At 40.1% G+C, this 24,128-nt stretch overlaps 1 protein-coding gene across 1 annotated transcript in view; it reads left to right on the forward strand.

The window, feature by feature from the left end:
* The window catches only part of EXOC4 (exocyst complex component 4), a 448,906-nt gene that overhangs the window by 22,319 nt on the left and 402,459 nt on the right, over window positions 1-24,128 (forward strand). Inside the window, exons 4-7 of the mRNA XM_063448300.1 lie at window positions 885-1,069; window positions 5,307-5,416; window positions 7,571-7,814; window positions 17,160-17,337. Of these exons, the coding sequence (XP_063304370.1) occupies window positions 885-1,069; window positions 5,307-5,416; window positions 7,571-7,814; window positions 17,160-17,337 (717 nt within the window). The remainder of the gene's footprint in view (window positions 1-884; window positions 1,070-5,306; window positions 5,417-7,570; window positions 7,815-17,159; window positions 17,338-24,128) is intronic.

Here is a 24,128-nt window from a genome sequence, read left to right on the forward strand (position 1 = left end):
TGCAGATCTTTCAGAGAAAATGCAGTGTTTACATTACTGCCTAGTAACACCTCTAGAGGCAGTCACTTAGATTGCCAATAGATGTGCTTCTTATGTTAGTGCTTCATTGTGTGCAGAACCTACATTCAGCATCTCCGCTCTGCATAATATAATACAAGTTTATATTCCTAACACTATGGTGTTTCTTTAACATTCTTATTTTATTTTTATTATTTTCTTATTAATATCCCGACTCTCTGTCCTGCCCCAATTCTCCTCCCCTTACCGGTTTAGAGTATGTGCCTGCTCTCTGAGCTAGTGAGAGTGGTCCAGTCAAATGCTTCTCTTTGAGCTGCTTTTGATTGCACCTCTGGAGGTAGCAGTGGCGTCCATGTGGGCAAGGAAACAAGCATGGGGAGCTTTGCCTAGGGCTGGACCAAGTAAGTTTATGTTCATATTTTACAGGGGGACGTGTAGAGGTAATTCACAATTAGGTATACTACATTTAAAAAATATATAAATAAAAGTGACCCTTTAATCTTTGCACAAGAACTCTCAACTAATTCATGAATTTTAATTTTGCTCCTGTGGTAGGATTTAGAAATCTCTAAGTGTAAAAAACTACTGCTTAATGAAAAACATATTACAATTTGTTCATGCTAAAATCCCGCTCTATCCTTTATAATTTTAACTAATAACTGAAATTTGTGTCCCTTGGGTGGAGTTATTAATAAGTGATTTATAGAAATCTAGTAGGCATGAAAGGTTGCTAATACTTCTTCCAATAATAAACCTCAAAATTAAATTTTGAGCTTCTTTACATTGGTAATACTTCAGAAAGTCTTCACTTGGCATTGCATTATCATCATTGTCCATAAAATGCTTCATTTTATGTCTTGGTCTAGGTTTCTGCAGTGGAGTCGTTGGATGGACCATTACGTCAGGTGGAAGGGCTCAGTGATTTACGGCTAGAGCTTCATAGTAAGAAGATGAACATGCATTCTGTTCTGATTGATGAGCTACACCGCCATCTTTATATTAAATCTACCAGCCGTTTGGGAAAATGGAACAAGGACAAGATAAGAAGCAGGTATTTGATGATAGATTATAGGGTTTTGTGACTTCCGTCTTCCCTTGTGTTTTATTAATTCCTCTTGCCAAGCTGACTAATTGTTAAAAACCTACATTAGTTGTCTAGTCTGGAAACAAAAAGCATAAAACAGTATGTCTGCATGTGTGTATGTATATACACACACACATGTGTTATTGTACATAAATAGGAAAAGGACACAACTGGAGGATATGAGATCTATTTCATGCTCTGCATGGTAGTGCTGAATGTTCCCCATAGAGATGCATTGATTCATGAGGAGATGCTGATTGGCGCAACACAATGTTTTTTTTTCTGACAATGCGCAATAGCCTCCCATTGCTTTCCTATGGGAAAGCATTGGATAGGCGGAAATCATCAATATTGATGATCTCAGCTATGGAGGTGGAACCAGGCGTGGTGGGCCAGCCATGTTGAAACCAGTGCGACAGTTGAAGAAAGGGTAGTAAAATCATATTTTTATTGAGATCGAAGGGCTGCTGATCACCTTAACAGCCACTTCAGCGTTAGGAATACATATTTGTATTCCTGACTCTATAGTGAGCCTTTGATAGATTTTAAAAACACTTAAAAATTAATATGGATTTAGTTAAAATGCATAATCATAAGTTAATTAAGCCTGGCACAGTGCCAATGTACCCCATTTTTGGCAGGTCCTACTTTGACAACCTAATTTCCCAAGTAAATAATTGGGAACCTGGACCATACCAAGTAGTTTATAAAAAATAGGTATGTATTCCTAACATTATAGTGTTTTTACTATAACCTCTAAAAAAATGTTTTTGTTTTTTCATTTGTTTTGTGTCCGGTTATAAATTTCCAGTGAGATCTATTGACTGAAATATAATACTCAAAGGGACAGTTTCATCCAGACCTTTAGTATGGTTTATTGTATTCATTCGTATGCGCAGATCAGTAGACTTTTTATAGTAAAGGCATATTCGAAATTCCTGCCTTTTCTGGAAATCCACAGGCTTTGCATCTTCTGCTTACAGCTCTTCCCAGACTAGTAATTGACTCGGCCAGTCATGATGCTCCTTTTAACTTTTTGGGCAATGTTGAGTTTCTCATAAAGTCCTGCATATCTGAGATTTCGAAAGCTTTCTAAAGTACCACTTCCATAAACATGTGTTCTGCCTCACATACAGCGAGCAACATTGATGCAAATATTTAAAATGCTGCCAGTGAACTTTTTGAGAACTAAATTATTTTTAGTTCCTTATTTTACAAAATTATTTAAGATTAATTAAAAGAAAAAAGAAAAAACACTCTGAGCATAATTAACTGTAACGTAACCTACAGCAGTGTGTGGGTGTCTGGAGTGCCTCTTTCAGCATATGAGCATGACATTTGGATTTTTTTTTTCAAGTTGGGTATGTACTAACATCATTCAGTGGGGATATATTAAGAATAATGTTTGTGAACAATTGCAGACACTATATTTGTGTAGAGTAAGTAAGACTCAATGGAAAAACTACCCAGCCTACCCAGCCAAAATTTGTGTTATTAGTAATGGCTATCCAGACAGACATATGAATATATTTCCGAGCAGATAAAATAAGGTGATCCAGCAATGTCAGTTTTTTTTTTTTTTTTCCTGTGCTGTTGATGCCCAAGTAGAGAGCTGGCATGTAATGACTAGCGTTATTATTTTATTTGCCAAACCAACGTTCCATCTGCTTTTCTAAACAAACTGGCAAAAATTGTACAATTTTAAGGTCAGCAAAACTAATTGACATGTAAACAACTATCCATTTTTTGTGTGTCAATTTTTTTTTCTTTATTTGGCGCGGAATGGGAACAATTACATGATTTAATTGGTAGACTCCCAATAAACAAGTGAATGCTGAAAAGTATAATCTGTGGAACGGTAGTAGCTCATCCCAAGTTTATTGAAGTATACTAATTTAAATGATTTTGTTTTTTGGAAATGTTGGATTGAAAACATACCTGCAGATAGTATATTCTGCTAGGAAAGTATAGTGTTTCCAGTGGGGCCTGATCTACATGAAGACAAATTCTAGGACAAGGTTCTTAAAGGAACACACCAGAGGCACTTTAGCAAGTTTGCATTTGGAGTATATCTACTAAACAGTGTTTAAAAAAATAAATAGTTTTTTGCCAGTGGAGTGTCTACTTAATTTCTTCTAACTAAGCTCATGTAATCTAAAATGTAAGAAATCTCTAAGCATCATAACAATTATTATCTTCTGTCCTGGCGCCTTCATAGAGTATATAGTCAAACCATTTAAAAACGGCTTACATAGCATTGCAGGGCTTAGTTCGTTGGAGCTACCAGAATCTCTTTTCAGCAGCTTTACAACTATGAAATGTGGTGGAGCCTGACAAGAACCCAGGTAAGTTGTCAAACCCTTCTTAAATGGTTTGACTGCTTATCATGGGAGGCTGCCTAACTACTACAGCATGGTGCTTGGTTATGGTCGTTGGAGTGTTCATTTAAGCCTCCAAGAAACAGTTACTGAATAAAGAGTTAATTAAACCAAAAAAACTGTTTTAAAAAGAGTAACCCTTCCTAATCTGGTCGCCCCTTCTGTAGCAGCACTTACCCTCTCCAGGGGCCGGCCGGGGTCCTCTCTTCTCGCCGCGCGCGGTCCTGCTCCTGCACGAGCCGCGCGTGGCTCATCCGACGACGAGATCAGGAAGGCGGGCAGTGACCGCGAGAAGAGGTCACGTGTCCCGCCTGACACTAAGAGCGCGCCGCGTGTCTCGGACGTGCTCTTAAAGGGACCGTGGGAGACAAAATTAGAATCAGTCTCCCATTGGCCCTGTCATGCCACGTTCCCCATACACTCACGTTTTGGGGGCGTGGATATGACAGGGGCCATTCAAAGTGAACACTAGGGTATTTATACTCACCTGTTTCCTTTGTACCTTGCCCTATAGTGGTTTCTGTTCAGTTTCCTTTAGTGCTTGTATCGTTCAGTTGTTTTTTTGGTGCTTGACCTTGGCTTTGTTCCTGACTCCGCTTTCTCTTTATCCTTGCTTGTATATCCGCCGGTTTGCTCTCCTGTGTACCAGTCCCTGGCCTGTTCTACTTTACGCTGTCTCTCCGTTCCCTTGACCTCGGCTTGTTCTGGACTCTGTCTTTTCTTGTACTCGTCTAAGTCCGGCCATTCTAAGGTCCGGTAAGACGAATCCTGTTTTCTTGTCTCTTGACTATCTGGACTATTCCTGCGTGTAGGGGTATATTACCGTGACACCCTCAAACTTAAAAACTAAATAAATCATGTTCTCCTATCAACCCAGTCCTCTTCTGTTGATTTCACTTCCTGCTGGAGGATGAACTCATGGGAAAACATGGATGGCACATAAAATAGGCAGAGTGCTGCCATCAGATGTTCAATGTGCACAGAATTTATATTACCCAGCTGATGAAGGCCCAATGATGCCGCTGAAGGTGGGGTTACACTCTCTGTGTGCAGTGTTTCATAACGAATGGCTGTACATACAGACCCAAGGCACCAAGTCAGGCATCAAGTCACTGAAGTGGTCATGGTGCTTTGGGTAACCCTTTAATAAAGTGCTGCTGAGAGCATGCGACCAATTCAATCAGAATCTCACCACTGCACTGCTTATCTCACATCTCTGCACTAAGCACGGAAGAGTGCATGTAGAAGTAACAAGAACAGGTTAGCATAAAGATACTTAAAAAAATAATTATATTTACTTCCATCAGAGTTACTTTAAGTAATGTCTTTTTTTTCAATTGTGTATGATAATATACAAGCACAGAAGTGCTTTAAAGCTTCAGTATTTGTAGGTAAAACTTATTACAAAGCTTGAATGTTGTAAAGCTCATTTTATGATAGCATGCTGTCACTGAACAGTAGGCTATGTCTTACCCTTAAAGACTGATTTTTTTTTTTTTTTTTTTCTCAGCCAGCTTTTTTGATATGGCAAGACCTGCACTGTAATGGAGGAAAGTTTAGTAAGAACACTTTTCCCATGCGATCGAAGGGGGGGCTGGACACCTAAATAGTTAAAAACCATAGTGGCAGTAATACACGTCTGTGTTCCTTTATTGTATGCTAAATGACTGATATTTATGGTAACATGAGACATTACATGCTTCTTGGTATCACAGAATCTCCACTCATGTTCTTTCTACTGCCACTATTATTTTTCAGTGTTTTTATTTTATTTTTATTTATTTTTTGTTTGCTTTATCATTTTGTGATACTTTCTTTTTATGTAGCTCACTTTTAAAGGATTCTCCAGGTCCTCTTCTTGATGTCACCAACTTGTCTACTCCTCGTAAGTTCCTTGATAGCTCTCAGTTTGGGACTCCAAGCTTCACAAGTAGTGGTAAGTGTCGTAATTAATTCACCCTTGCCATGCATTTGCTGCTCTTAGCTAGTACATGCTGTCTGTGTAAGCCTATGCTGATAAATGTGTGTGACCCAAGCATAACTCATTAATCCTTGCTGCACCAAGTCCTCACCAATCATTTGATTCCCCCACTTCCCTCTGTGTATATGTCCCTCATGCTTGTAGTTATTTGAACAGGGCCATCTTCACCTGTCAAGATGGTTTGTTAGCATTGTTTGTTTGTCTTGTTTCACCCATTTTACTGCTTTGAAGCAAATGTTGGTGTCCTATAAATAATTGTAATGTATTGTTTTTTAAAAAAGTAACTCATTAAAACGCATTAAAGGGTGAAATGGACTGGACACGCAAGTGTTTTCTGCCAGTTTGAGGCTAATTTGTTATTGGAATTATACTAACTCTTCTTTAACGGTTTGTGCATTCAATTTCTCGATCCATATTCAGTTATGTACCGGTACATTATTTACAAATGGAAACCTTTATGAATATTTCTCCATTTAAATCGATAATTTTGAATTAAATAGTTTGCATACTTACATTTCTGTACACTCTGTGATCAAAAGTGTGTGGAGTTTTCTCAGCAACACCTCTTCCTTTTCTTGACAGATGTATAAAATCTAGCACACAACCACTCTATCTCCATGGCAGTAAAATGGCGCATACCTCAGCTCTGCAGCTTCCAATTTGGTATTGTCTAGAAAGCTTTCTTTAGAACATGTCATTTTGTCCAGCTTTTATTCTGCTACATAGGTTACATTAACTGTGTTCATTTTGTGAAGTGGAAAGGTGTGCTCAGCTGCAAAGTCATGTAGAAATAGACTCTTGGTTAACACCATTCGGTTTGCAATTCCAAGCTGCCTCTTGGGGCAACAAGCAGAAAATAACTGCTAGTTGATCTGGGTAAAGCCATTTCATTGTGCTATTTGCTGCTACACATAATCTTAAGGTTATTATGTTAAATGTAAAATGGTAGCTGAAATTGGAATCTGTTCTTGTATGAACCCATCTGAAACGTCTATCAGTCTTGTTTAAAGACTCTGGATTTCACTGATATCAATTACTTTACTCCCTAATGACAACTATATTTTTTTTGTATAAAATAAGTCATTATTTTAGACTCTTTCTCCAATTCTCCAGTTTGGAGAAGACTGCAAATGTGAGATTTCAGTGGGAAAAGACAAGTCTTATGATTTGTTTGGTGTGTGCAGATTTGTGTTTTTTTGAAAACCTCCAGTCAGTGGATAGTAAAAACATTGTTCACACAGATTGGCACACACCAAACAAGGGATTTTCAATCACTTTTCACCACTTTAACTCTATTGGTTTGTGTGTGTGTGTGTGTAAATATACCGTAAAACACAACCATACACAAATATACTTATACTACCATGGCTGGCACAATTTGTAAAAATAATTAGGCTATTGGTGAGACTCAATGAGTACATTGCAGGACAAAAATCAAAGTGAGGATTTTGTGCTTCCTCACAGCACTAACACAGGGTGGTCATTACTGGCTTTTCACCTCCTCAGCCGCTTCAGGGAACATTAGACACGATTCTAGTAAAATGTTTTTATTAGAAGTTTTTCAAAATATTAATATACAAACATATTACATGAAAGACAAGGGGGAAAAAAACTAAATAATGGGGTATAAAAAGGGGATAACAGCACATCCATTGAAACATACATAATAAACCAGTACAATTAATATATGCATTAACAGTCACATATAGCATAACAATATTGGGATTTATATATGAATATATATTTTACATTGCCAGTTGTCATTTTTGGGTCACCAGTAACCAGATGCCTTGGATTTGTCCACTAGTAGAAAGCTCTCCACAATAGTGAAAGCTGTTACAGCCGCAATAGGAAAGACTAAAAAGGAGTGAAAGATTGAATGGCTGCATGTTATTAGGACTGACAGCCATTTTATTAAGCAGATGTTTTCAACCAGTAGGATCTAGTAAATTGATTCTCAATATTCTTATCTGTTGGTAACGAGCGGTTTGTTTATTTGGTTATTCTTCTTTTCCTTAATGTAGGCCTTTACACTTGTCATCTTAATTGGACACTAACAAGCTTAATCTGATTATTTTCAACTATTATTCTCCCCCTCTACCCCCATAGTTAAAGAGCTAAGCCTCGGTGACATAAAGGAGGAACCTGATTCTGACCCAGAGGAGAACAGTATAGTATTTATGGGAATTCTCATCAAAGGTCTGGCTAAACTGAAAAAGATTCCAGAAACTGTGAAGGCGGTAAACGAACGTCTGGAGCAGGAGCTGAAGCATATTGTGAAGAGGTCCACCACTCAGGTAGCAGACAGTGGCTATCAAAAAGGAGAGAATACCACCCAAGAAAATCAGCCACGGTGAGAAATTGTGGCTGTGTAGTGTTTTTTTTCTTTTCAGTTATCTCCCCAAAGGTTTATTAATGTATATGATGGAGTATTTTCCAAGCCATTCACCCTCACTATGCTTGTAACCTTTATACAGTACATTTCATTGTTTTTGCTATCGATTTACTCAGAGCCAATATGAAAGTCCTAGCTAATTCTTTATTAGTGTCTCTTACTTGTGCATCATCCTGGTGACACACCAGTTTCTAACCTTTTTATATGTTTTTTCTATTTCTTGTGTGCTGTTTGAACTCCAGCTGGAAACAATGATGCATGCAACATGTTCACCATTATCTTTTATCCCATTTTGCCTCCACTGATTTTAATCATTGTTTATTAAATCCTCGTATTCCATTTGTGTGTTGCTGATCATGGCGGACCTCTGACAACTCTTTGACCTTGGCTCGTGATTTGACTAAATTAGCCTGCTTACAGTTAGTGATCTTTTTTGCATCTCCTTAAAAGTGTAGTGTGTTAAGCCTTACCACCTTTAAGAATCAATAATGTTTTTTTGTTGGCCTTATTGGTTCAACACTAAATTGTAGTGAATTGAAAACTGGTTTGCTTGTTTCTTTCCTTTTTATTTATATATGCAGCTTTACTACATACCCAGGGAGACTGGGTATAGTGGGAAAAAAACCTGTGAAAATAAATGCCTCCATTTGCATTAACTTAAAAGGACACTCTGGGCACCAATAAAATGAATGTTTTGCAGAATCTTGCACCAAAGGCCTGCCTCTTTAGCCAAGTCCCTTCACTCCAGATAGATGTCCTTATCATAAAGGTATGCACATAGCTCAGCCACTGACAGTACTGAATGATCTGAACAACAAAACAACCTCCATTAGAAGGTAATACAGTGAGGGGGAAAAGTATTTGCTCTCCTGCTGATTTTGATTGTTTGCCCACTGACAAAAAATGATCAGTCTATAATTTTAATGGTAGGTGTATTTTAACAGTGAGAGACAGAATAACAAAAAAAATAAAAAAAAGTTATAAATTGATTTGCATGTCAATGAGTGAAATAAGTATTTGATCCACTAACAATCAGCAAGATTTCTGGCTCCAAGTTTTTTTTTCTGGCATGAAGGGGCATGGCTATGGAGGGAGAATGCATGCAGCAAAACATTTATTTATTTTGTGCATAAACTATAATGCTTTGAGAATGCGAAAAAAAATAAAGCATATGAACGATGTCAACATCTATCAAATGCAAGTTTTATTGGTACCTGGAGTGTCCCTTTAACAATGAATTTCCAAGTTGTTTTCCTTGATATATATATATATATATATATATAAATTCCCGTGCCTCATTAACAATGTAAGGACAGCTTTTCTTAATATTGAAAGCATCCGCACTAAGCATCTGAAAGAATATGATGGCTCATGCACAATTATTAGGAATGGTAAATTCTTATAAAATGTTGACACAAAAAGTGATAAATTGTTTGAGTGATCCACCATAGAGTTTTAGGTTACAGCACATTTTTCTTCCATTCTCCCAGCGCACGAGAACAAGCGCCCATTGACTTACAAACTTGGCAAATCCAGCAGTTTCAACTGAACTGAGGTGTTTTGATGGGTAGCACAGAATATTAAAACGGCTAATAATTTAACTGCGCTACGGAATCTGATGGCGCTATATAAATAATAAAATAATAATATTTATAAATAATAACTGTCAAACTTTTTTTTTTTAAATTGAAGCATTTATATAAATAAACAATGCACATATAGAGAGTCAAAGTGCCTAAAATGTCATAAGTTAAAATAAATAAAAAGCGTAAAGCTTTGCCAAACACAGAGAAACTGATTAAGTAACATGCATAGTAATTATGTATCTGCAATAGCTCTTTATGAAATGTCTATTTGGCAAGTGAACCACCCGTTTCATGAAATATAGACTTACCGTATATACTCGAGTATAAGCATTTTTTGTGCTGAAAAACCGGAACTCTGCTTATACTCGAGTCAATAGTCTGTATTATGTCAATTTGCATTGCCATAATACAGACTGAGGGAGAGGGGGCTGGCAGAGATCTTACTTACCCGTCCTGCAGCTCCTGTCAGCTCCCTTCTCCTCTGCGCCGTCCGTTCAGCACCTCGGTCAGCTCCCAGTGTAAGACTTACAGTGTGAGCTGACCGAAGAGCTGAACGGACGGCGCGGAGGAGGAGAGAGCTGACAGGAGCTGCAGGACGGGTAAGTAAGATCTATGCCAGCCCCCTCTCCCCCCCACACTTCCCACCAGGGAAGGAGCCCCCCTCCCTGCCATGTATCAAGCAGGGAGGGGGGACGAAAATAAAAATAATAATTAAATAAAAAATAATAAGAAGAAATAATAATGAAAAAAAATATTAAAATAATAATAAATAAAATAATAAAATTGCCCACCCCCCCACCACTGCAACACACACACACACACACACACACACACACACACTGCACTCATACACACACACTGCACTCATACACACACACACTGCACTCATACACACACACACACTGCACTCATACACACACACACACTGCACTCATACACACACACACTGCACTCATACACACACACACACACTGCACTCATACACACACACACACACTGCACTCATACACACACACACTGCACTCATACACACACACTGCACTCATACACACACACTGCACTCATACACACACACTGCACTCATACACACACACTGCACTCATACACACACACACACACACACACACACGCTGCACACACACACACGCTGCACACACACACACGCTGCACACACACACACGCTGCACACACACACACGCTGCACACACACACGCTGCACTCATACACACGCTGCACTCATACACACACGCTGCACTCATACACACACGCTGCACTCATACACACACGCTGCACTCATACACACACGCTGCACTCATACACACACGCTGCACTCATACACACACGCTGCACTCATACACACACGCTGCACTCATACACACACGCTGCACTCATACACACACGCTGCACTCATACACACACGCTGCACTCATACACACACGCTGCACTCATACACACACGCTGCACTCATACACACACGCTGCACTCATACACACACGCTGCACTCATACACACACACGCTGCACTCATACACACACACGCTGCACTCATACACACACACGCTGCACTCATACACACACACGCTGCACTCATACACACACACGCTGCACTCATACACACACACGCTGCACTCATACACACACGCTGCACTCATACACACACGCTGCACTCATACACACACGCTGCACTCATACACACACGCTGCACTCATACACACACGCTGCACTCATACACACACGCTGCACTCATACACACACGCTGCACTCATACACACACGCTGCACTCATACACACACGCTGCACTCATACACACACGCTGCACTCATACACACACGCTGCACTCATACTCATACACACACGCTGCACTCATACTCATACACACACGCTGCACTCATACTCATACACACACGCTGCACTCATACTCATACACACACGCTGCACTCATACACACACACACACACACACACTGCACACACACACTGCACTCATATATACACACTCACACACTGCACTCATATACACACACACACACACACTGCACTCATATACACACACACACACACTGCACTCATACACACACATACACACACACACACTGCACACACACACACTGCACTCATACACACACACACACACTGCACTCATATATACACACACACACACTGCACTCATATATACACACACACACACACGCTGCACTCATACGCACACGCTGCACTCATACGCACACGCTGCACTCATACGCACACGCTGCACTCATACGCACACGCTGCACTCATACGCACACGCTGCACTCATACGCACACGCTGCACTCATACGCACACGCTGCACTCATACGCACACGCTGCACTCATACGCACACGCTGCACTCATACGCACACGCTGCACTCATACGCACACGCTGCACTCATACGCACACGCTGCACTCATACGCACACGCTGCACTCATACGCACACGCTGCACTCATACGCACACGCTGCACACATGCACTCACACACACTGCACACATGCACTCACACACACTGCACACATGCACTCACACACACTGCACACATGCACTCACACACACTGCACACATGCACTCACACACACTGCACACATGCACTCACACACACTGCACACATGCACTCACACACACTGCACACACACTGCACACATGCACTCACACACACTGCACACATGCACTCACACACACTGCACACATGCACTCACACACACTGCACACATGCACTCACACACACTGCACACATGCACTCACACACACTGCACACATGCACTCACACACACTGCACACATGCACTCACACACACTGCACACATGCACTCATATGCACACATACACATACACACACACACTGCACTCATATACACACACACACTGCACTCATATACACACACACACTGCACTCATATACACACACTGCACTCATATACACACACACACTGCACTCATATACACACACTGCACTCATATACACACACACTGCACTCATATACACACACACACACGCTGCACTCATATACACACACACACGCTGCACTCATATACACACACACACGCTGCACTCATATACACACACACACACGCTGCACTCATATACACACACACGCTGCACTCATACACACACGCTGCACTCATACACACACGCTGCACTCATACACACACGCTGCACTCATACACACACGCTGCACTCATACACACACGCTGCACTCATACACACACGCTGCACTCATACACACACGCTGCACTCATACACACACGCTGCACTCATACACACACGCTGCACTCATACACACACGCTGCACTCATATGCACACATACACATACACACACACACACACTGCACACATGCACTCACACACACTGCACACATGCACTCACACACACTGCACACATGCACTCACACACACTGCACACATGCACTCACACACACTGCACACATGCACTCACACACACTGCACACATGCACTCACACACACTGCACACATGCACTCACACACACTGCACACATGCACTCACACACACTGCACACATGCACTCACACACACTGCACACATGCACTTGCACACATGCACTCACACACACTGCACACATGCACTCATATACACACACACTGCACACACACACTGCACTCATATACACACACACACACACACACACACACACACTGCACTCATATACACACACACACTGCACTCATATACACACACACACACACTGCACTCATATACACACACACACACACACACACACACACTGCACTCATATACACACACACGCTGCACTCATATACACACACACGCTGCACTCATATACACACACACACACGCTGCACTCATATACACACACACACACGCTGCACTCATATACACACACACACGCTGCACTCATATACACACACACACGCTGCACTCATATACACACACACACGCTGCACTCATATACACACACACGCTGCACTCATATACACACACACACGCTGCACTCATATACACACACACACGCTGCACTCATATACACACACACACGCTGCACTCATATACACACACACACGCTGCACTCATATACACACACACACGCTGCACTCATATACACACACACAAACGCTGCACTCATATACATACACACACGCTGCACTCATACACACACACGCTGCACTCATACACACACACGCTGCACTCATACACACACACGCTGCACTCATACACACACTGCATTCATTATACACACACTGTAAATAAATATTCAATTAATATATTTTTTTTTAGGATCTAATTTTATTTAGAAATTTACCAGTAGCTGCTGCATTTCCCACCCTAGTCTTATACTCGAGTCAATAAGTTTTCCCAGTTTTTTGGGGTAAAATTAGGTGCCTCGGCTTATATTCGGGTCGGCTTATACTCGAGTATATACGGTAAATAGGGTGAATTATTTTGGGAGTGGGGCCTGACACATGGGAGAAAAATGAAGAAAGATCTCAGAGATCTCTTAGAAGGAGGCAGGAGGGATTAGAGTAAATCTCCCAAAGCCCGAAGTAAGTAGCATGCATGGGGTCAGCTCCAGCATAGAGCCTTGGTTGGGGGTATCCTGTTAGATAGTTTACTAAGATAGTAAATATGGTGAAAAGTCAGTATAATGTAAATAAATCTAGTGTCTAATATGTAAATTTACTCCAAATATAAGCAAACTCTTTATTTTTTTTTTAAATGTGTTTTTATTGCTGCAGTGTATAATCCATACAGCGTAAACGTTGACATCACAGTGGCAATAATGTACTGGCACAACTTTCAAGGCAAGCAAGAGCTTTCCGCCTGTTTATCCAGACATTCTAGATAAATGTACTACACTATTTTAGATTCCTACAATGTCCCCAACAGGGTCACATGATAACATAGTGTTTGGGTTATTGCCTCGGTTTTCCTCTAAATATTCAAACCTTGTGGTGAGCCTCTCCAGTCACTAGAAAAAAAAACCTCTAAACACCTTGTAACTCTTATGCCCACCAAACTACATTTATTCACAGATTGTTCTTCTGTTTCCAAATGATTGAACTGTTAACTGTTTGTAATGAGCCTGGCGATCCTAGGAGGTATTATCGGCAATATCGGTATCTATATTGGCCGATACCGATATTGCCGAAAATACCGAATATCGTCCCATTATATCGGTAAAACTGATAATCGATCGATCCCTACTTGCTAACCCTTAATAGGGAACACATGGGATGGGCGGCAGCATTGTAACCTAACTGTGTGATATAAAACGTAAATACAAATACAAAAAGAAAAGTCCTGCGCTCACTCCCATCACTCCTGGGCGGCAGCAATGACTACAGTACACATCAGCTAATACATATAGTAAAAACCAAAGAAAAAAGTTACCTGCGCTCTCTCCTTAATCCCTATGTGTTCATATATCAAATTGTAGTTTGTAGTAGGACCCATCTAGGGGGTCTGCCTTGACGTTGGCAGGCGGGCATTCCCTCCAGTGGCCATTGGAGTAACTAAATGACCTCCATTTGTTTAAATATACATGGGGATTAAGGAGAGGGCGCAGGTAACTTTTTTTCCTTTGGTTTTTACTTGTTATATTCACAGCATGGTTATTTTTATTAATTTTTTGCAGTTTGGTTTTCAGTTCACTACGCTTTAGTGAATAAACCCCTGAATCTATTATAATGTTCTATCCTTGCCTTTGCTGATCTATCTGAAGTGGGCATGTTCTATTCCTGACGAATAGATAGCAAGGAGAATCGTTCCAGTAAGAATTGAAACATTCAGTATAACATCAAAGTTAAGTTTTGCCATTGCCAATCTTGCTTTTAACAAAAGAAAATTAGCCTGAATGATAAAATTATATATTTTAGAGAAAGTCATAAAGCTGAACCAATATAATAGTACTAATGTTAATGTTAATAAAAAAAATAAAAAATCGTTTCATATTCTTTGCTGCATGAAATGTATATAAAAGTATTTTCATGTGAACTGGCTCAAAGGTTGCTTTTGATTTTGTCTTCAATACTATTTTCTTCTTCTATGCCTTGCTTGCTATTCAATAAAATGAAAGAACCAGCTTCACAGTAAAATACTGCTAGATTGAATGCACAACTCTTGCTGAATCGCCATCCCTGTACTTTAAAGAGGCAGATTGAAGTGAAAGACAAAAATCGCAGTCGAAAAAAGTTTTAGTCGAATACATGTCATGCTTCTGGTAATTTGGCTGTGTCGTACTGGTCACATGCAATCAGTTCACCCGTTTCATCCAGCTATGACAAGACAAGGTGCCTAAGGCTTGTTTGTCACTCACCGACTTGCTGGGTACATTGAGTCAATGTATCTCTTTGCAATTGCCTTTAAAAAAAAAAAAAAAAAAAAAAAGTATCTGATTCAGATGGTAGCAAGTTAACACAAATTGTTGTTGGTTGAATTAATGGAGACAATCAACTTGTGTTTGTCTCTTCACCTCAGTAAACCTTAAGATATTTTTTTTTTTGTTAAAATGTAGGATTTTCATGCTGTAGAGCTACTCTGAAACTGCTGAGCAAGGCTCTAAACTAACCACGTGTGTGTTGGTAGGAAGAAAACTATGTTTAAATTAAGAAATCTAGTGAATTCTAGTGTTTTTTTTTTTTGTGTGCTTAGTTTTTTAATAGTTTAATAGTATTTCAAGTAACACAGACTTGAATTGTTCCCAATTTTAATGCCATGTAGCTCTCAGTAACCAGATTGTGTTTTGTTATTTTCTTTAGCTGAGCTTTAAGATGGCCTTCAAATAAAATGCTGCTCATGCAAAGTGTGCGGATGTCCAGTGTCATTTAATTTCATTTTTTTTTTTTTTTTAACTCTTTGAAACTGCAGGAAGCACTTCTAATGGTTGTCTGTTAGATGGTCACTAGAGGCAGCCTTAACCCTGCACTTTAACCCCTTAAGGACAAATAACATGTCATGATTGCATCTTATTCCAGAAGTTTGGTCCTTAAGGGGTTAAACATTGCAGTTTGTCTGAAACTACAATGTTTTACATTGCAGGACTAGGGGGACAGGGACCCTGCACCTAAACCGTTTCTGTGAGAAGTGGTTTGGGTGCCTATAATGTCCCTTTAGATGCTAAATGTGTTTTTGTAACTTTTTGTAGAACCTTTTCATGGGGTGATCTTGCAAAGTCTGTACTATGGCAACATGACTTAGATGGTTATTTATGGCTGCATTGACATTTTCATTCCTTAATGTGAAAGTACATCATGCACAATTCCAAAGTACGGCAAACAGCCTTCCCTTATGCATTATAAATCCATATACAATCTATGATAATGTCATGGTGTTCTCTGCTGGTTTTTAGACAAAATCTGCTTCTGTAGAACAAAGCAGCTGGCGGTGAGGGGATGATACATGACAGAATGTCTTGCAGCTTGAGTGTAATTTGATGAATTACTGCACCTATAAAGGGCAAATAGAAGCTTTATTTACATATTCCCAAACTTATGTTTTTGAGTGAAGTACTTAAAGTGGACATTAATATAGAAAAAAATAAATAACATAAACGTCTCATTTGTTTTAAGTCTAAATTACTTTTAGTTTATTTTCCCAATCCTTTTTAGTTTGGATGTCACTCATTATATTGAATTGCATCTTATTTGTTAATTGTATTAAGAAGAAATTGAATAGAATGTAATATTTAAGTCTTTAATTGGCTTGTTTTGTTTTCTATCTTCTGTGTCAGACTGCTCCTGGAACTAATGGAACTATTATTTGATAAGTTTAATGCTGTGGCATCAGCCCACTCTGTGGTTCTTGGATATCTACAGCAAACTGTGGCTTCACCTACCAACCAATATGATGGGGATATCAAGTTGTATGATATGGCTGAGGTCTGGGTGAAGATACAGACAGTCCTTCAGGTAACCAATTAGTCTTATTTAAAATTACATTGAAAATCACCACTTACTTATGTTAACCTTTTCTTAAATTGATACCTTTTTCTTTATTAAATATTAAAGGGGAGCTCTAAGCACGACAACAATGTTGGCTTAGTGAATCCGTTTTGGTGATATATCATAATCAATTTTTGTGCCATTTAGAACTCAAATCACTTTGTTTATATAGCCTACTCACACCTCTTCTGGCAGTGAATCACACAGCTTCCATGGAAATAAAAGCTTTATTCATCTTACTGCACAGTGTGTTTATTTAGAAGTTAATTTGTCCTGTTCTGTTAATTGAACTGTAATCACAAGTAGGAAGTTGCCGCAGGCTCTAGCAGTCAGTTAACATAGCAGAAGATATGAACTTCTAAATTAAGTTAGACTTCTTTGAAGTGTGTGCATGGAGGCACGCCAGGGCTGCATAAACAACGTTCTGCAGTGATTAGGTAGAAGCCTAATTTCTTAGTCAAAACCCCTATATTAAGCTAAAACTGTTTTGGTGTTTAGTGTCCCTGTCAATATTTAGGAAATTATGTCTCGATCTACTTTACTCTGGTCACAATCAGGGTACATGATGCATGTGAGAACAGCAACAGAAAAACAATTTTGTTTCTGTGTATGTTTTATCCATGCTGAAATTTGCAAAGGACAGCGCTTTTAAAAATAATTGATTTGGAGAAAAGATGTAGGCAGTTGCAGGACGAAGAGGAATTTTTACTTTTAATTTGTTTTTACACCTCACAAATATTAATTTTCCAAGTAGATTTATATGTAAACATAATCTTAACCCCTTAAGGACCAAACGTCTGGAATAAAAGGGAATCATGACATGTCACACATGTCATGTGTCCTTAAGGGGTTAAAAAGCCTGGGAAGTGACTCTTACCCTTTAAGGACCTATGCTCCTTCCTTTTATAAGAGACCAGCATTAATCAATGCAGAGTCCCTTCAGTGTTTTCTTTTCAACAGAAGAGAGTTGTGGTAAAGGATGTCACATTCAGCAGCAACATGGTTTGGGGGAAATTTCAAATAGTCATTTTAAATGGACCAAAATATAAACTAAATACATACGCTAGCGAAGTATTGAATAAAAAGGGTAAAGTGAGTAGAGTTTTTATTTTTTATTTTTTTATCACTGTGCTCCAGGAGCACATTGAGTTTTAAATGAAGCAAAGAATATGAACTTGTGCATTGTCAGGTTTATTTTAGGAGTAGATATTTGCATCTATAGACATGATTTATGTTGGAATTACATCAGTTTTATAGAGAGGTCCTCCTTTAGTGGGGCCCAAAGGCGCTTGCTCAATTGACTGTCCAATGATGTCTTGAATTGGTATGCTATAGCATCATTGGTTCATGCACAAGAGAGACAAAATATAGTTTTAGAAGTGATGCTGTGTTTTGTTTTAGAAATTTGCTTTTGTTATCAGCAAGAAGATGTGCCCGTGTACCAAAGCTATCCAGCATGAGGCTGATAGATCATTGCGCACATAACCAAAACAGATATCCCCATGCTAAACTCACAAACAAAACAAAACCATAACAAACTCCGCAATAGCAAACAACCTGTTCTACTGTTAAAAAAAAAAAAAAAAAAACACTAGAAAGCATGCAGACATCGTCATTTCCCCCCATTAAGATCAGAATGAAGCCATATTGGTAGGTTTGCCAGTCATGTGTACAAGTGAAATCAATAAAGCCCCATTGCTAAAGGTGATGGTATATTTAGATGCCATTTTGTTTTATTTCATTGTTAAAATGCCACGCATTTATTTATTTACATAATAATTTAGAAACCATGCTTTTATAGTGTCATTAGCATGGTTGCTGTTCACTGCTGATAATTTTAAGTACTGTAACAAGAGCTACATGCACTTAGTATATGAGGGGTTAAAAGTTGACACTACTTTATCTCTATAAATGGCAGTAGCAGTTTCTGTAAATGTTTTCCTTTTTTAATTAAACCTTAATTTACTTAGAACTGTATTCCAATGTTCTTAATTAAAGCGATTACTTTTTCCTGAAGAAATACACACAGAATACAAATTACATGCTGTTACTCAGACAAGCACAGGTTGTCATTTTTATTACATGCAACCTCCTTATTCAATTTCTTTCTGAAGATAATTGGCTTTAATGTACTTGTCGCATCACAAATCAAACCTTCTGTGATAATTATTGTTGCGGTATTGGGAGAGGCCACTTGTTTATACTGTTGTCTGGAATAGCATGTATAAAAATATGGTGAGAATTATATCCGCTATAAATCTGAGCAGTAGGAACATCCAGAAAGGAGAGAGAGGGCAAGATTCCATTATTTCTCAATCTGTTGCTGATCCAGACAAAACATAAGAGTTCCTGCTATGGACTTAACGTTATAAGACTTAGCAGAGAGATATACTAGATTGTACTTCACATTTTGGCTTAATGTAGAAGTTTGTAAATAGAGGAAATTATAGAAAGTTTTGTTGTACCCAGAATAGGCATGTTTCCAGGATGATTGAAAACCACTTACCTCTACCATTGAGTTGTGAGGATATTTATGTGGTGATAAATATTAAAAATAATATTTCATCAAAATTATCTAAAAATAATTTAATTATTTGTATTGTATCAAAAATGTATATATTGGCACTGTTGCCCCTTGATTGATTTAAAGTGAAGAGTTACCCACTATTTTAACGCTTATAGACCCTGGGGTACGTTTATTAGAGAATTTGTATATCACACATTAATCACAAACTAATTATAAAAATATAATTTGTTGTGACTATAATTAATAACAATTATATGTAACATGCATGACAATAATCGGTGAATATTTAGGTACAACAAATTTCATCAGATTTACAACCGGAAACTTTCTTTTGAAATCAGCTAGGCAATTCTATCAACTTTAAATTCTTTATTTTTCGGAGCAAGAATCATGACAAATACCTTGAGTAGCCACAACGGCCACATCAAGGCGTTCAAACTTTCAACTCGATACATATGTATGTTTTTTTTTTTTTTTTTTTTATTCTTTATTTATGATAAAGGTTATTTTCATTATCGTTGGGGAAGGGTACAGAAAAGAATAAGGGAGTAGGGTAATAAGGTAGTTGGTACAAATCGTACATAGTGTATCATTGTTGCTGGTGACAGTCATACTTTATAGGTATGTTAGGTACGATACGTCTTTGGTTACAATATCTGTTATTCCTTAAAATACCATTGCTTTGTGCGTAACCTTTAGTATTGTTCTAGTTCTAAGGGTAAGGGGGGGGGGGGGTACAGAAATAGAAACGGGAGGGGGTAGGGGTGCCCTATCGGTTTTGTTCACGTTATCATTCAGTATCTTCCTATAATTAAGATATGCTTCGGGTTGTGCGCCAAGGCAGGTGGATGTGGTAGAGCAGGTGGGGGGTTGTATGGGAGTGAATGGGGATGTCGTGCTCTTGAGCTGTTCTGTTTTACCGTCTGGTTTGTTTCCCCGTATAGGTATGTGTTAGTCTTTTATAGCTATGATCGGTACGTCTGTCCGTGGTAGGTTTGTTTTTTGTAGCTTGTATCTGTGTGTGTGTCCGAGTTTGCGTATCGTGTTCGATAGGTTCATTGAAGATTATGTTTATTGTACAAAGGTGAGGTGGTGGGGTCATGAGTGGGGGGTTGGTCTCAAGGTGGTTTGTTCTCACGGAGGTCTCTTTTGGCTGTTGTATGGGGTAGGGCATGGCACGGGGCCCCGGTCCGGAGGGATTCGGTGGCGGGTATGCTCTGGGTAATCCTTTTGGTTACAGGGTTACTCCCTGTCCGTGCGCGTTGGGGTGTTGCAGGGGCGTTAGGTCTTTTGCTTTCTTTATTATATTTACCAGGGTAGTGATGTGTCTCCCTCGATCCATGGGTCCCAAATTTTGTGGAAGCGTTTAGGTGTGTCGTGAAGCAAAGATGTGAGTTTATCCATTTGTATGTGATCTAGAATTTTTTTTGTGATAATCGTCGGGGATGGAATTCGGGGGGGTCGACCATAGTTCCGCTATTGCTCTCCTAGCTGCAAGGGCTATGCGGGCGCTAAGTTTATTTTCAGCTCTTGTTAGGTCTTCCAGGGGTTTTGATAGTAGTAACGCCCATGGGTCAAATGGGTATGGTTTGTGCAGTATCTTGGACAGTAGGTTTGTGACTTTTGTCCATAGGGGTTTGACTTTGGGACAAGTCCACCAACAGTGGATAAACGTCCCTTGTTCGCCGCATAGTTTCCAGCAAGTGTCGGGTGTTTTGTGTATGATTGCTAGTCGTTTGGGTGTGAGGTACCATCGGAATAGCATCTTATATGCTTGTTCCGTATGTGTTACACAGATAGATATGGTCGCCGTAGCTTCCCATATCTCTGCCCATTCTGTGTTCTCTCCTGGAGGTCCCAGATCTCTCTCCCACGCCGCGATGTATGGGAGAATGACCTGGGTGGAGTGGGCTGCTAGGGTCGTGTATAAGTCGGAGATTTGTCCTTTTCTGGTCGGGTATTTCATGCAATCTTTTTCAAATCGGGAGAGTGTTGCTGTGCCAGCTTGTTTAATCATTGGGTTTGAGGCGAAGCTCTGTAATTGGATGAATCTAAAGTGATCGAATGTCGTCAGTGTGTCGACGTCTTTGATTTCTGTGAATTGAATCACCTTGTTGTTTAGATATAGGTGTTTTAGTGTATCTATGTCTCTTTGATCGAAGCTGGCAAAATGTGTTGGGGTAAGCCCTGGCGGTAATAGCTTGTTCCTCCATATCGGGGTCATAGGAGAGAGGAATGAGGATAGGTCAAATTTATCCTGTAGTTTGTCCCATAGGTCTAGAGAATGAGTGATGGTTGGGGCGGTTGGAGGGGGGCAGGGGTCGATGGGGTTTGGGGACCCACATGTAGAGGGATGGGAGGTCTCTTCCAAATATAGTGTGTTCGATATCTACCCATCGCTTAGTTTGCGGGGGTGCGTGCCATTGTTGGATTTGGGCCAGTTGAGCTGCTGCATGATAGTGTGAGAAATTTGGTAGCCCTAGGCCTCCTTGCTTCTTAGGGACATAGTGTGGTTCTGCGGACCCGGGGTTTACGACCATTCCATATGAATTTGTCAACCGCCGTTTGTAACGTTTTGAGGTCTGTTGTGTGGAGAGGTATGGGTAGCGTCTGGAAAAGATATAGTAATCTGGGGAGTAGGTTCATTTTTATAGTTGTAACTCTGCCTAGCCACGATATTCCCAGGGTCTCCCATTTTCGGAGGTCGGCATGTGCTTGGCGTAGTAGCGGTGTATAGTTTTTGTCGTATAGGGTGTGTAGGTCAGCTGGGAGCTGGATTCCCAGGTATGTTATGTCTGCAGGGCATATTCGGAACGGGTATTTGTGTTTTAGATCAGTTAGTTGTGTTTCTGAGATCTGTATAGGTAGTATTTCTGATTTCGCGATGTTTAGTTTGTATCCTGCCACTGCTGCGTATTCGTTTATGGTGTCTAATAAGGGGTCTATGGAGTGATCCGGGTTGGTGAGCGTGAGGAGTATATCGTCTGCGTATGCGGGTTCCGTATATGATTGACCTCTGATGGTTACTCCCTCAATACTAGGATTGGCGCGAATAGCCTGGAGAAGCGGTTCTAGGGACAACGCGAACATGAGGGGCGAAAGTGGACAGCCTTGCCTTGTGCCGTTTAGGATCGGAAATCTGGGTGGGGAGATGTTAGGAAGTAGTAGGGCTCCCTGTGGGGAGTGGTACGTTGCCCGTAGGAATGCTAGGAATGGATTCGGAAAATTCATGTGCTCCAATGTGCGGTAGAGGAAGGGCCAGAGAAGGCGATCAAACGCCTTCTCGGCATCTAAGGAGATTACTGTGGTGGGGATTTTGCGTTGTTGGGCCAGCCAGATGATGTCTATATTTCGGCGTGTGTTATCTAATGCCTGCCTGTTGGGGATAAAGCCCACCTGATCCGGGTGGATTAGCTTGTCTAGGTATGGATTAAGTCTGGTGGCCATCATCTTGCTCATGATTTTGAGGTCTACGTTGAGTAGAGAAATAGGTCTATAGTGATCTGGTTCTGTGAGGTCTTTGTTAGGTTTGGGGAGCAAACATATGTTCGCCGTCGTCATGTCAGGTGGAAGGTGGTCTCCCTTCAGGGTAGCATTAAATACTGCGCAGAGATGTTTGAGGAGCAGAGGGCTAAATTCTTTATAGTAGAGGGCGGTATATCCGTCAGGGCCTGGGCTCGTGTTAGGTTTACAGGCCCCTAATGCTGTCGCCATCTCTTCCACCGTCACTTCAGCCTCTATGGCTTGTCTTAGTGTTTTGGGACAGGGTGGGTAATTTTATGCGCTGTAAGTATTTATCCAGTAGTTCCCGGTATGTTGTGGACTCTTGGTTCAGGTGTGGGGAGTGGTTATATAGTGATTTGAAATATTGTTTGAATGTATCTCCTATCTGATCTGGTAGATCGCTAATGGTGCCTGTCTTTGTGCGTATAGATGATATTTTTTTGGCTTCTATGCGTTTTTTGAGTCGTCGGGCTAGCATAGTGTCGGCTTTATTGCCCTTTTCATAGTATTTTTGTTTAAGCCACATCATTGCTTTGGTTGTGTCTGTGAGGGTAAGTCGTTTGAGGAGGTCTCTAGTGGCGGTTAGATCGCGTAGTGTTTGTGGCTGAGGGTTGTGTTTGTGGTTCATTTCTAGTCTTTGTAGGTCCGTTAGCGTGTCCGTTATTTGTTGCATTTTTCTTTTTTTATGGGCAGAGGCTATGCTAATGAGGGTTCCCCTGATCACTGG

This window comes from Pelobates fuscus, chromosome 3, assembly GCF_036172605.1.
Source record: "Pelobates fuscus isolate aPelFus1 chromosome 3, aPelFus1.pri, whole genome shotgun sequence".
Classification (NCBI taxonomy): domain Eukaryota; kingdom Metazoa; phylum Chordata; class Amphibia; order Anura; family Pelobatidae; genus Pelobates; species Pelobates fuscus.